At 35.7% G+C, this 12,495-nt stretch overlaps 1 protein-coding gene across 1 annotated transcript; it reads right to left on the reverse strand.

The window, feature by feature from the left end:
- Positions 1-9,342: 9,342 nt before the first annotated feature.
- On the reverse strand, positions 9,343-12,213 carry LOC145691688 (uncharacterized). The gene is made up of 3 exons (XM_081767027.1): positions 12,098-12,213; positions 10,431-10,635; positions 9,343-9,590 (listed from the first exon to the last, which is right to left on the reverse strand). Exons 1-3 carry the CDS (start codon positions 12,104-12,106, stop codon positions 9,460-9,462), a joined length of 345 nt encoding a protein of 114 aa, XP_081623153.1. The 5' UTR covers positions 12,107-12,213; the 3' UTR covers positions 9,343-9,459.
- Positions 12,214-12,495: the final 282 nt, after the last annotated feature.

Here is a 12,495-nt window from a genome sequence, read left to right on the forward strand (position 1 = left end):
ATTTAAAGAAAAATGATGACGCACCAAGATGACTTGAATTTGGCTATCAAATCCATTTTGTGTTTTCAGTTATTTTCTAGTAGTATTTTTTCTAGACATCCTTTCAAAAGACAGTGATGCAAGTTTCGTAACTGCGAATTCCTGTTAGAAGCCATGAAATTATCCGATTAGATGCAAAATTTCCCGTCCACTAAAATAGATACCGTAAATTTACAATATCTAACAATAAATAATTTTGAAAGATATCTCTTTCGAGGGAAAAAATGAAGTGAAATCTTTGAGTTTTACGTCCCACGGTTATGCCGGTTAGGCTAAAGGAGAGGGGTGATGATGAGAAATTAGTGAAATCGTGGAATGAAGAAAGTGGGAGGAACGGAAGAACCCCGAGGAAACCCACGCACACGGTGTTTGTCCACCACAAAGTTCACTTGGTGCGAGCTGGGATCGAACCAGGGTCCCCAAGCACCAGAGGTGAACGATCTACCACTGAGCCACCGCGGCCCCGCTTTAGAGAGGCCATGACGTATAGTTGAACTCATTCTCGTAGTATGAAAGGCATTATTTATAATTATGCATGATAGGATCACAAACAAAATTTAAAAATATTATGTGCACTTTCTTTTAACAAACATTATATTGTCTTTTATGGTGTGGAAGGGAATGTGATGTTCGAAAAAAAAGTCCTTAACACGATTCTTGTTGCTACACACTGCATGTTCCTAGCCACAGAAAAGATGCAGCGATAGGTAGGCTATTTTTCAATTGCTTTACATTAGCTTGATGTTTCAAGTCTTTTGTGTGTTTCTGAAGTTCACTTTTACCACAAAAGAGCCCAATATTAACATGTCTTACATAGCTTTGGTTCGATTCTCAACACGGACTGCAACTACCCGTTAAATTGTGCATCCGAAAGGCACTCTTTGTTAAACTTCGCTTATCACCGCTCATCTTAATAATATATATAACTTCACCGCGAAGCAAATATTGCATTTCTCTCTTTCATCCTAACACAAAACACAACTAACCACAGCTGTGACAGGAAGGAGCTATTTCGAAAAGAAACAAGCTGTGCTTCATAGAGATGTGTACCAAATGATAGAAGTATAAAGTATTGTTTTCTTTCCTGTTTATTGATATCAGTTGGTGTTCTTAATGAGTTTATTCATTAGTTTAGAAAGAGTATATATGGAATTTGGACATATGTTGTACGTATTCTCCTGAGAAATTGATGAGACCAGAAAAATTATTAGGACAGATGGAATAGGTTTAAACGCATCTACGTGACTTTATCAAATATTTATTCTCCATAATGGTACCACGCGGAAAACTTGGTATAGGCCTACTTTTATCTTTGCCTCCCTCTGTTAGCTGTTTTGTAACATATATATAGGATGGTTTTAATATTTCTTCTGATCATTAAAACAACAATGGTACCTGTGTGCGTGCAGAAATGCAAAAGCACAAGGTAACTTCCTATTTGTTTTGGAAACAACAAACACATTTCACGTGTGCGAGAGAAATTGAGCACAGCGAGATCGGGTGTTTACTCACGGTCAGTTCGCAGCAGGAGTCCATGGTAAAAGATTTGGCTATCTCGAAAACACTCGCAAAACCTTACAAATACAAAAGACTGCGCTTCAAAGAAAGTTTAGACACAGATGTTTCAATTTTCTTTTAGCATCTTTCTTCAGCAAAAGAGTCGATTTATTGTATTCGAAAAAGGGAAGGGAGAAAGGGTGAATTTATATTTTATGTTGTTGGTAACGTTGTAAGTAGTATAAACAATACATACCGCTTCCGACTCTGTACTGAAGCACTTCCTTTAGCGGTATATCACTAGATCTGTCCTGACCCTCATCCCACCTCAAGTTGTAAAGTAGAAAGGGACAGAAGTATTCAACATGACTCCGCACTTGAGTTTCAGTTCACAATACTAAAACCAGTGAGCAAGTAAACAGTCTTTTGTAGGATCGTGTTTTACTTCTTGAATTTATTTTTGAACATTTCTGTGAATTCAACAACAGAACGCAGTAGAAATACGGACTAGTTTTTACTCCAACCATTACTTTCGCTCCAACCCAGGGATGCCACATTTATGATTTCGTATAATACTAGATTTAGTGATTTTACTATTGAACTAGTGATCTAGTACGTACTTGGGTAAATAGGCACATTCTAGTGATTTTTTTGCATTTTTTTCTGATGCAGACAAATGAGAAGGAAATGGTTCTTAAAATAAAAGGAAGAAGTATATTGGAGTTCAAAACAAATGTAGAAACCTTAAATTATTTTTTCTTTTCCCTCTGACTGTATGAAACCCCTGCTGTGTAACGACCTTAGGTAAACAACGGTTATCTTTGGTCCGCTACCTCCTTTTGTTAGCCGACATGAGATGGGTTACTTTTTTTTTTTTTTTTTGGAAGAAAGTGAAGAAATAATTATCCAGTACATTTACGTTTTGTCAGACACACAGGCGCAGTCTGTACTTGTTTCCTAACGAATTTTAGCAACATAACATAAATGAAACATATGTACCAGAAAATAGAGGCAGTACAAACGGAAATTTTCATCTGTGACACATTTGATGAGAAATATTGTTAGATGTCACGTGCAAGCACTCTAAACATGTCCTATCCTGTAATTCTATTCGTATGTTTATGTAGGTGAGACTGAGAAATCAAGAAACAATAATAACTGGTTTTCTTCCAGGGGAAAAATCTAAATGTGAAGGGGTGTTACACTGGGACTTTAATTGCGTCCTTTGTACAAGATTAACAAGTAATAGCAATTTTTAATTTATCTTAGTTCTTGGGGAGAGGAAGATGGAAGCGAACCCTCGTAAGGACCTCTGCAAGGAAACATGAATACTATCCGCCACTGTTTGTTACATTACACAAAATAGTTTTATATATATATTGAGTTTTAGTCAGGGTTTTCATTCTGCAGGAGAGGAGGGGATAGTAATACCTGACGAACATTTTCTATTCTCAGAGTGTTGCAATGATAGCATTTCCTCCATTATAACTTGGCCAAGCTAGTTGCATTATATGTAAGGATTAAGTTAGCCTAAAAAGCTTAAATTTCTATGGCTGTTTTACTCTGTACCCATATTTCTCATTTTCGGTCTACGGGACTCTGTGTCCGGAAATTTTCGATGGCTTCCAAGTCGGAAAATAAGTGTATCAAAGGCATATATATTATATCTATGGTTATATGAGGCATGGATCTACAGTTTAAAGTGGGATACCGGTAACAACTTCATGAGCTTCCACCGTAAATCGAACCAGAGTCTCCCGCGATCAAGGCGTATGTGTTAACCATACAGCCACGAGGAAATTCACATAAGCACACACACATATATATATTGTTGAGTTGATTTTGACTTTACCGTTTCTTTCAGCAGCGAGGATATATGAAATGTAGACCTACTGATTAACGTGGAATCCAAACTACATGAGCTCGCGCCGGGAATTGAACCCGAGTCTTCCACGGCAAAGACGCGTACACTAGCCGCGGAGTTCACACACACACACACAGAATCAGAGTCCTCACACACCAAGGGTGGGAGCTGTGCCACTGAGTCACAGCGGCCACGGGGCTAGGTCGAGTCTACTTTACTTTCATAGTTTCTTAGTACATAAATGTTACGATTATGAAATAGATTTTCCTTAATGAGCTGCATAAAAACAAAAGCTTTCGAAATGCATTAAACAATTAGCTCGATTTGAGTGTGAACTTAAAGTTATATCAGTGTGTAAATAGGATACGCACCAAAGCTCCAAAACTTAATACACTATTTCTCCTATATAGTCAGCATGTATCAAGCAATCCTTCAGCTTTCATTTGAGAGGATGGAAATCGAAGGCCCCTGAACAACTATGTTACTAATGTGCGGAATGTATTTATCTTGCAGTGAACTGCTTTGATGCCAAGTGGCCTAACTCCAAAATTGAAATTTTCCAGGAGTGAAAGTTAAAGTTCAATATCTCATGAACAATCCATATTTCTTTTATGTTGGGAACCAAAACCATAACTACTGTATGTAGTTCATTGTTTTATAACTTAGTGTTTACAAAAATCCTTTTAAAAAATATCTATTCATAGAAGTGAATGGTACTTATCTGTACTAGTTCTTGGCATCCAAGCAGTCCATTTATTGTAATACTAGCTTAATATACCCATTCTTCGCATGGGGGCTGTATTTGGAAGTCAACACCTGTGGAAGTATCACCATTCATTTCAGTGACCGCGAAAACTATGGATTTGACACTAGTGTCAATCAATATGGGCTATTTATACATGTCTCGGTATTCCTCACCCGCTGATACCCGGCCCGCATACAGTAGTAGCTGAATGTGCAAGTCATCGCTGATGGAAGTGTCACCATTGATCTCAGCGACCGTGAAAACTATGGATTTGACACTAATGTCGATCAATTTGGATTAGTTTTACTACATGTCTCGCTAAACGCCCCCTGAGACCCCCTGGTTCCAATTTTGACAAAAATGCTTCGCCTTAGACTGGGACCTGGACCAAGGTATCCGTGATCAAAATTTGGTAACTCTCGGTCAACTTGTCTGGTCCCCAGGTTAGTCCCAGTAAACGTCCCCTCCGAGACCCCCTGGTTCGAAATTTAAAAAAAAATCGCTTCGCCTTGATCTGGGGCCTGGACTAAGGTACCCGTTACCAAATTTTGAGAACTCTCGGTCCACTTGTCTGGTCCCCAGGTCGCACACAGACAGACAGACAAACACACAAACAAACTCTTTATTTTATTTATATTAGATAAGATATACTATGTAAAATAGTCTCGTATCATAATATGTGATGTACAACAAATGTTACATTATATATTATCAGTAGCTCGTGATATGCTGCAACATATTAAAGCCTCAGAATAGTTGGGCCATCCGCCATTTTGAATCCGCCATTTTGAATAACCATTTTTGCTTTATCATTAACCAGCACAAAATTAAATGGGAATAGAGTAATGCAATAGATGACTTCGGGCTAGAAGTTAATCAGAAATACAATGGTGGCGTTATACCGTTGGATTTATGGTAAAATTTGCTATTAATAAGGTGTCAATGTTATGCTTTTTGTTTAAAACTTTTCTCTGAATCAAAATGGTGGATTTGAACACGGCTGCCATCAAGACAACTCTTACCATAGACCTAATATTTATCCACCTCCTTTTTATTTAATTATTATCATAAACACAAAATTTACAAGGTGGGGTAAAGGACTAATACATATGCTGCAACAGTATTAGTTTCCCTGTAACTTTTTACCAATTGCGCGTAAATCAAAATTAACGTCACCATTCTTCTTCTGATTAAATTTGCGCCTTAAATCATGTATCACATAACCCTATTCCTATTTTAAAAACTTAACCTTAATTCAAAATGGCGGATTTCAAGATGGCCGCCGTCAGGTATACCCTTACAATATGACTTCCCCCTAGTCCTAATATGTACCCATATATTTGTTATTCACCTTTGGTCGTTACAAGAGGTCTTACAGGGCATTTACCTCCAACTGTATGCAGACTATTTTGTACTTCCATGTGATGTTCTGGTAGCTGTATCTCCTAAACCTCTGGAGCTTCGCACCTAAAACTTCACTGAAATACTGACCATATTTAGTACTACTTTCTCATATGTGTCTCAGTCAGCAACTCGATTCACTCAAACGTAAGGTTTACTTGTCAGAAAACTCGATTCCCATACCCCGAAAACGCAAACATTTTTTTTTTAAATTGAGACATCATTCGCAACCACAACCTGACGACCAGCTGTTTTTTTTTCTGTTTTGTTTGTTTGTTTGTTTTGAAATACAGTACATGAAAAGTAGTAGTTGTTTTCTTCCAATTAAGTCAGTATACTATGAATCGAATGTACTGTAGCGTATATCCACGTACTTCCTGAATTTTAGGTGGCTATACGATAGTTTCCAAAACTCAGAGGTGGGTATACGCCGTATACCCGCGTATGCCCTCCATTACATCTCTGATTATAACTATGCTAAATTACTATAGACTACCAACTGCTCATTCAGAGAATTTATGAAGTTCACTTTATCGCAATAGTTTTATACAAACTAGATTTAGACTACGGATAATAGTTTTATACAAACTAGATAATCAATTATTATTATTATTATTATTATTATTATATTTGCAGTACAACCAAATACAACGACATTAACTATTAGTTCTAATTAACTGAATTGAGCTGAAAATTAAATCTTGATCTTTAAAGATTAACTATTAATTTTATGCGTTCTGTACCTTTCTGAAGGAATAAAAGCTGGAATTGGTTTCAAGGCTGTTTCTGAGTGAATACTTTCTTCAAAATAATATTAAAAATTATAGAAAGATTTTCGAGACATTCGAGTCGAGTCGAGATTTTTAAGAGCCGTCTCGACTCGACTCGTGTCTCGACTCGAAAATTCGAGTCGAGAAATACGTTTGTCTCGACTCGTCTCGAATTTTACAAAGCGTGTCTCGACTCGAATCTCGACTCTAATTCGAGTCGAGTCGAGTCGAGATTCGAGACATGTCTCGACTCGAGCGCATCCCTACGTAAAACTCAAAGATTTCATTTAATTTTATTGCTTTCTCTTTTAAAAAAAAACAATATACGTCTACCATTTCTTTTCTGGGAATATAGGTGGAAGTATTTTACAATTACTTATCTTCTTTTCGAATGCAGAAATACCCAATCAAAACTTCATACTTGGACGTAGTAGCTTCTAGCATTGGACTCCCCCAAAACTTCGATCCCTCGCAACAAAACTTTCTAGATGCGCGTCTGTCCCTAGTTGTATTGTTTAGGTGAATTTTCCATTAGACTTCAACTCATTATCCTTCGTATTCTTCATATACCTTTGGATACCATATCTTTTCAATCACATTATTCATAACCACAAGAATTCTATTCCATATCAACACTATACATTTTGTATATTCAATCATCTGCTTTCAACTGTTTTCCTCCTCTCCACGTTTATAACAAATTCTTACAATACTTACTGTTCAACAATGTTTATAAGTTCATTTTCGAGGTAAGATATGTCGTTTTATCTGTATAAGCGTTCTCGCATAATTGCAACACGAAACTTGTAGAAAATTAGATTCATAATATATAATCTGCTTTTTGAATAGCCATTTTTCGAAATGACGGCTCTATGACGTAAAAGCACTCTTCTGTGATTTCAGGGGCCGCGGTGGCTCAGTGGTATAGCGTTCACCCCCTGGTGCAAGGGGTCCTTTTTTCGATCTCTCAACTCTTGCCGAATGAGTTCTGTGATGGATAAATACCGTGTGCGTGGGTTTTCTCAGGGTTCTCCGGTCCCTCGCACTTTCTTCATTCTACTCATTCATTTATCTATCATCATCACTGTCTCCTTTAGTCTAACCGGCATAATTGTGAGTAGTAAAACTTGAATATGTCTTGATGAACTTGAATGTGATTTCAGTGGGTAGTAGCTAGAGCATACAAGAGAAGGGTTGCAGACGCCAACGTTTGTAGTTTGCTAGTTGTTCTGTCCATGTTGTTTTATTCACAATTGAGGGAGTGAGCGTAACAGTGGTCTAACCCACATTTTTAAAAATGTAGAAAAATCAAGTTAAACACATTTTTTTTTGTATAATATATATATGTACAATGTATGACACATTCAACGACTTGTGGTTGCTTCTGGGATATCGTGCAAAAAGCACATGTTGAGTTGATTTTGAGTTTAACGTCCCGTTCAGCAGCGAGGCTATATGAGACGTGGACCTACTGATTAACGTGGAATCCGAACCACATGAGCTCCCGCCGGGAATCGAACCTGGGTCTCCCACGCCAAGGACGCGTACGCTAGAAAAAAAAAGCACATGTGTTTAACTTTTACTTGATTTTTCTCCAGTTTTAAAAAAATGTGGATTAGACCCAGTGTTGGGCAAAATCAATTGACATCAATTGCATTTGATCAATCAATTGAAAGTAATTGCTGTGGAGATCAATTGCAATTGAATTAATTGCCAATTAATTTCAATTGCAATTGAATGACTGAATTCAATTGCAATTACTTTCCACAGCAATTACTTTCAATCAATTGATTAATTGCAATTGATTCTCCATTATTAATGGCCAACTGCAATTAACAATTTACCATTACTTACTTCAACTGTTAATTACTATTAACAATTAAATTACAGATGAATTGTTAATGGTTAATTCAATTGAAATTTGCCCATAACTGGTTAGACCACTGTTGCGCTTACCCCCTCAATTTGAACAACAAACTGTGACATTATGGAGAACCCAGTTGGAAATATGTGTTGTAATAATAAGAAGAAACTTTCAGTTTTAGTCCAACAATTATTTTCCTGTTGCCTAAAGGAGACCGATAATTAATCAAAATGAATGATTATGGAGGAATGGGCGCATTGTGAATGCGATTAAGCACAGGAGATCCTCGACAAAAGCCATGGAAACCATATTCTCTAGCACGAAATCACATGGCCTAGTATCGAACCGAGTACTTCTCGTTCCAGAGGTGAGCATCCTATCGCTAAACTGACATACCCCAGGAAATGTTTGTTATGAACGGAGTGAAGAGAGATAAATCAGACTATAAGTTCGCTGTTACTTCTTTCTCTTGCAATACACGAGAGTGATGTAGTTATTACATGTTACTTCTTTCTCTTGCAATACATGAGAGTGAAGTAATTATGACCCGTTATTTCGCTCTTTTGCAATGCACAACAATGAAATATCACCTGTTACTTCGTCTCTAGAAATACATGAGAATGAAATAATTATCACCTGTTACTATTTTGTCTTGCAATACAGGAGAGTAAAGTAATTATCACCTGTTACTTCTTTTTGTTGCAATACACGAGAGTGAAGTAGTTATTACATGAAATCAATCCAGTCTTCCGTAAACGATCATAGCACGTAGAAAGGAGATATTTAACCTAAATCTAAAGGTAAATTTAATTCCTGTTGATGATAAAGTTTAGCAAAAGATACGAAAAATTAATAATATTTCTATTCTGTCTACCCTAAGACGACCTCTCTGGAACTATTATATTTTGTTAACTAGTATTTGCCAATTTAAGTTAAGAAAAAAAAATGGTGTTACTTTGCAGAAACCAGACTTAAGAAAATGAATATCCCATAATAAAGTTGAGTATTCGTAACGTGGGAACTAATCTTCAGTTAAAAATGAGTTCAAGAAATGTTAAGTTTTTGAGCAAATTATAATAACACAATTATTATAAGTAAATGAATATTAGGAAAACGTAATTACTTCAATAAAATTCTTACACTATACTTTATATTTTGTGCATTTATGTTTATTTAATATTTTTGTTCACACATACTTTTCCAGGTAAACTTTCTTATGTATTTTCTGCACATTATTTATTTTGTTTCAATTTACTTTATAAGGGTTATTAGTGCTTATTTAACCATAGTATCCATAACCTCCATATCCAAGACCATAACCTCTGTAGCCGAGTCCGTAACCACCATAACCAAGTCCATAACCTCTGTAGCCAAGGCCATAACCTCCATAACCAGCATAGGCTGGGTAACCTGGAAAAATAAGATAAATATTCAGTCTTTCATTGAGAGGCTTAAATTGTAGATATATTTTTACTTAATTTTTACAACCATATTAAAATGTCTGAGTGAAATACAGTAAAATGGTATCAGTTCTCCACCTATGTAACTTTGACATTCGCTTGGCCTGTCTTAAGCCTGTAAATATGGGTGTGTTATATTATTGGTATAGCTTTGATTTTTATGGAATAATGGCATATACGTATAGAGAATACTGAACATTAACAAAATGTGTTTCTTTAGTTAAGTAACATTATTCTGTTTCTCTTGTATCATTAGAGAAATGTTTATTTTTAGAGAAATGTTTGTTTTTAATTTCAGTAAGTTTTAGAGTAAAACGTTTCTTTTCTGTGGTGTAATCAGTAGTAGCAGTTCGTTATTTATTTTAGTTAAAATAAGTAAGCACTATTCGTGATAAGGGCAGGGGTAAAAGTGAGAGGTAACGCGGGGGGACGCCGTTACCCCACTTCCAGAAAATATCTATGGTGTCCCTCCATTTCCTAAAAAATTGCACTGAGCAAAGATAGGCACGGGGGACGGTGTGACGTCATTTCCCCCTACATTTTCAGATCCATTTTTACCCCTAGATAAGGGTAAGCTTCTTTATAGTTTATGAAAAGAACTGCAATGTAGATAAAAAAAAAAAAAAAAAAAAAAAAAACAGAGAAACGTTTTAACAGAAAGTGATAGGGATGTGTGTTATAAATGTATTGTAGAAACCACATAATGGTACCACGCATGAACGCGTACACATCTAACAGTACAGACTGTACAATTAATAACAGCAGAATATAAACGATTAAAATAACTTACCGATGTATCTTCCATATCCAAGACCAAGTCCATAGCCGAGACCGCCATATCCAACACCAGTGTAGCCAAGTCCAATAGAGTTAGCTGTTTCCAAAGAATCTTCTTTCTTCTCCTCTGCAGTTGCTTTCTTTTCCTTTGAGGCTTTCTTTTGTTCAGCGGCAGAAGCCAATACAATGATAGCCATCAAGGGGAAAACGACGAAAAGCTAGAAGCACAGACAATATAGAGAAAATTGATATAATCAAGTGATAATGATTCAAAATTTCATTTTTTTTTTTTTGTTTCTAATTTATACTGTACTATGGAATAGAGTGGGAATTAAATTTTGTTTAACTGTGTCCGTCCACTAATCAAGTATCACAGCAAAATATGCAAAATATAATGACAAAAGGCTTTGCAGTAGCAATTCAATATATGAAGAATAACTGAATACTCTTGTTAAGACTGAAAATTTTAAACAACTTCTGTATTCCGTATCAATATTGTCACAGAGCCAATACGGTAAGAAAAAATAGAATAAAATGAAATCTTTGAGTTTAATGTTCCACGGTTATGCCTGTTAGGCAAAGGGAGACGGTGATTAAAGCAAGTGAATGATAAACGGAAGAATTGTTGGAATGAAAAGTAGGAGGGAACAGGAGTACCCCAAGAAAACCTACGAGGACGATGTTGTTCACCACAAACTTACTTGACCTTTAATCTCATGCATAAGCGTTAAGCACTCTACCAGAGCCACCACGAAAATAAATAAATGCAAATTTTTCGAAAATAGCTCGAAGAATTTTGTTTATATTTCATACGTTAAAATTTCATTAATTAACTTATATTGTGGTAACTTCCAGAAGAATTAATTTAGTTTAGAGGATGAGCTCCTTTCGCACGATTTTCTCAGAAATTGACGAAAGCGATTTTGTTCATATTTCATAAACATATGTTTAGTTAATAACCAAACAATATGGCACAACTCGTTTTTCCTTTTAAAGAAAATCACATGGTGTGTTTCACTCATATGATGCCTTAAAAAAAATCTCTCAAATGTGACTTTGTTTTGATATTTCATAAACAAATAATGAAATTGTTAACAATCCTCATATATGGCATAAGTCATTCTCATGAAAACTCCATAAGAGATACTTTAGTTTCGTAGATGTTTTCTCTTTGGACGAATGCTTTCCAACACACCTTATAGCTTTGTCCAATTTTCTCAATATTTCAGTGATAACTGCAACATAATGTTTTACTTTAAGAAATTGAGGGAGGAAATTTAGTGCGGCGGCTATACTATTTATTTTTGAGATCTTGGCAAATGACTCAGGTTTTTCCTCTGTATTTCCGTTCTCTTTTCATCGCTTTGGAAGGCGGAATACAGCATTGATTCACAGGTCATAGGACACAGAGATCAATCAAGATCGAAAGTTCCTCATTTGCTCAAATTCAACACTTTTTTCTAATTAAGAAGTAATCAAAATATTCTATATTGCCACAATGACAGAGAGATACCTGCATTGAAAGCAGGGAAAATTAAATAAAAAGGGAAATGACATTTTTGTGTCATTGCAAATTTCACTTAGAAACTCTACTTACTTTGCACTATTATGCTACAATACTAGACTGCAATTAACCTTGAAATAACATCACTGAAGATCAAATGTAATATATTGCCTTACCTTAGACATGATTGTTGTGTTGTTTGTAGTTTATCTTAAACAACTGATAATTGTAGCTCTGTTTAACTGGCTTTTATACCTAAATCAAATATCTACGAAAGGAAGTTATTTTCGAGGAATTTCATTCTCACCACCTGAAAAAGCGATTTGCAGAAGAAAATTAATTAATTAATTTCCTTCCCTTCTGCTTCTGTTGAGGAGAAACTTAACAAATAAATATGAACCACGTGTGAATTGCTTTAACGGAAAATCCAGTGACCTTCTACCTGGAAACATTAATGAGAACTTTTCTATAGAATGACTGCAAAGGGGAAGAATGTCCGCTCTTCTCACAGAAAGAATAACGTTTATGGAAAAAATATAAAAAAACAATATCCCATATAATATTAGTGTTTTAT

Source organism: Thermobia domestica, chromosome 8 (assembly GCF_964235325.1).
Source record: "Thermobia domestica chromosome 8, izTheDome1.hap1.1, whole genome shotgun sequence".
NCBI lineage: Eukaryota > Metazoa > Arthropoda > Insecta > Zygentoma > Lepismatidae > Thermobia > Thermobia domestica.

What these genes read in the sequence shown, in the direction of transcription:
- LOC145691688 (XM_081767027.1), bottom strand. An exon ending in TGGATATGGAAGATACATCG is followed by an intron (nt 9,591 to 10,430) that starts GTAAGTTATTTT and finishes TTATTTTTCCAG; the next exon opens with GTTACCCAGCCTATGCTGGT.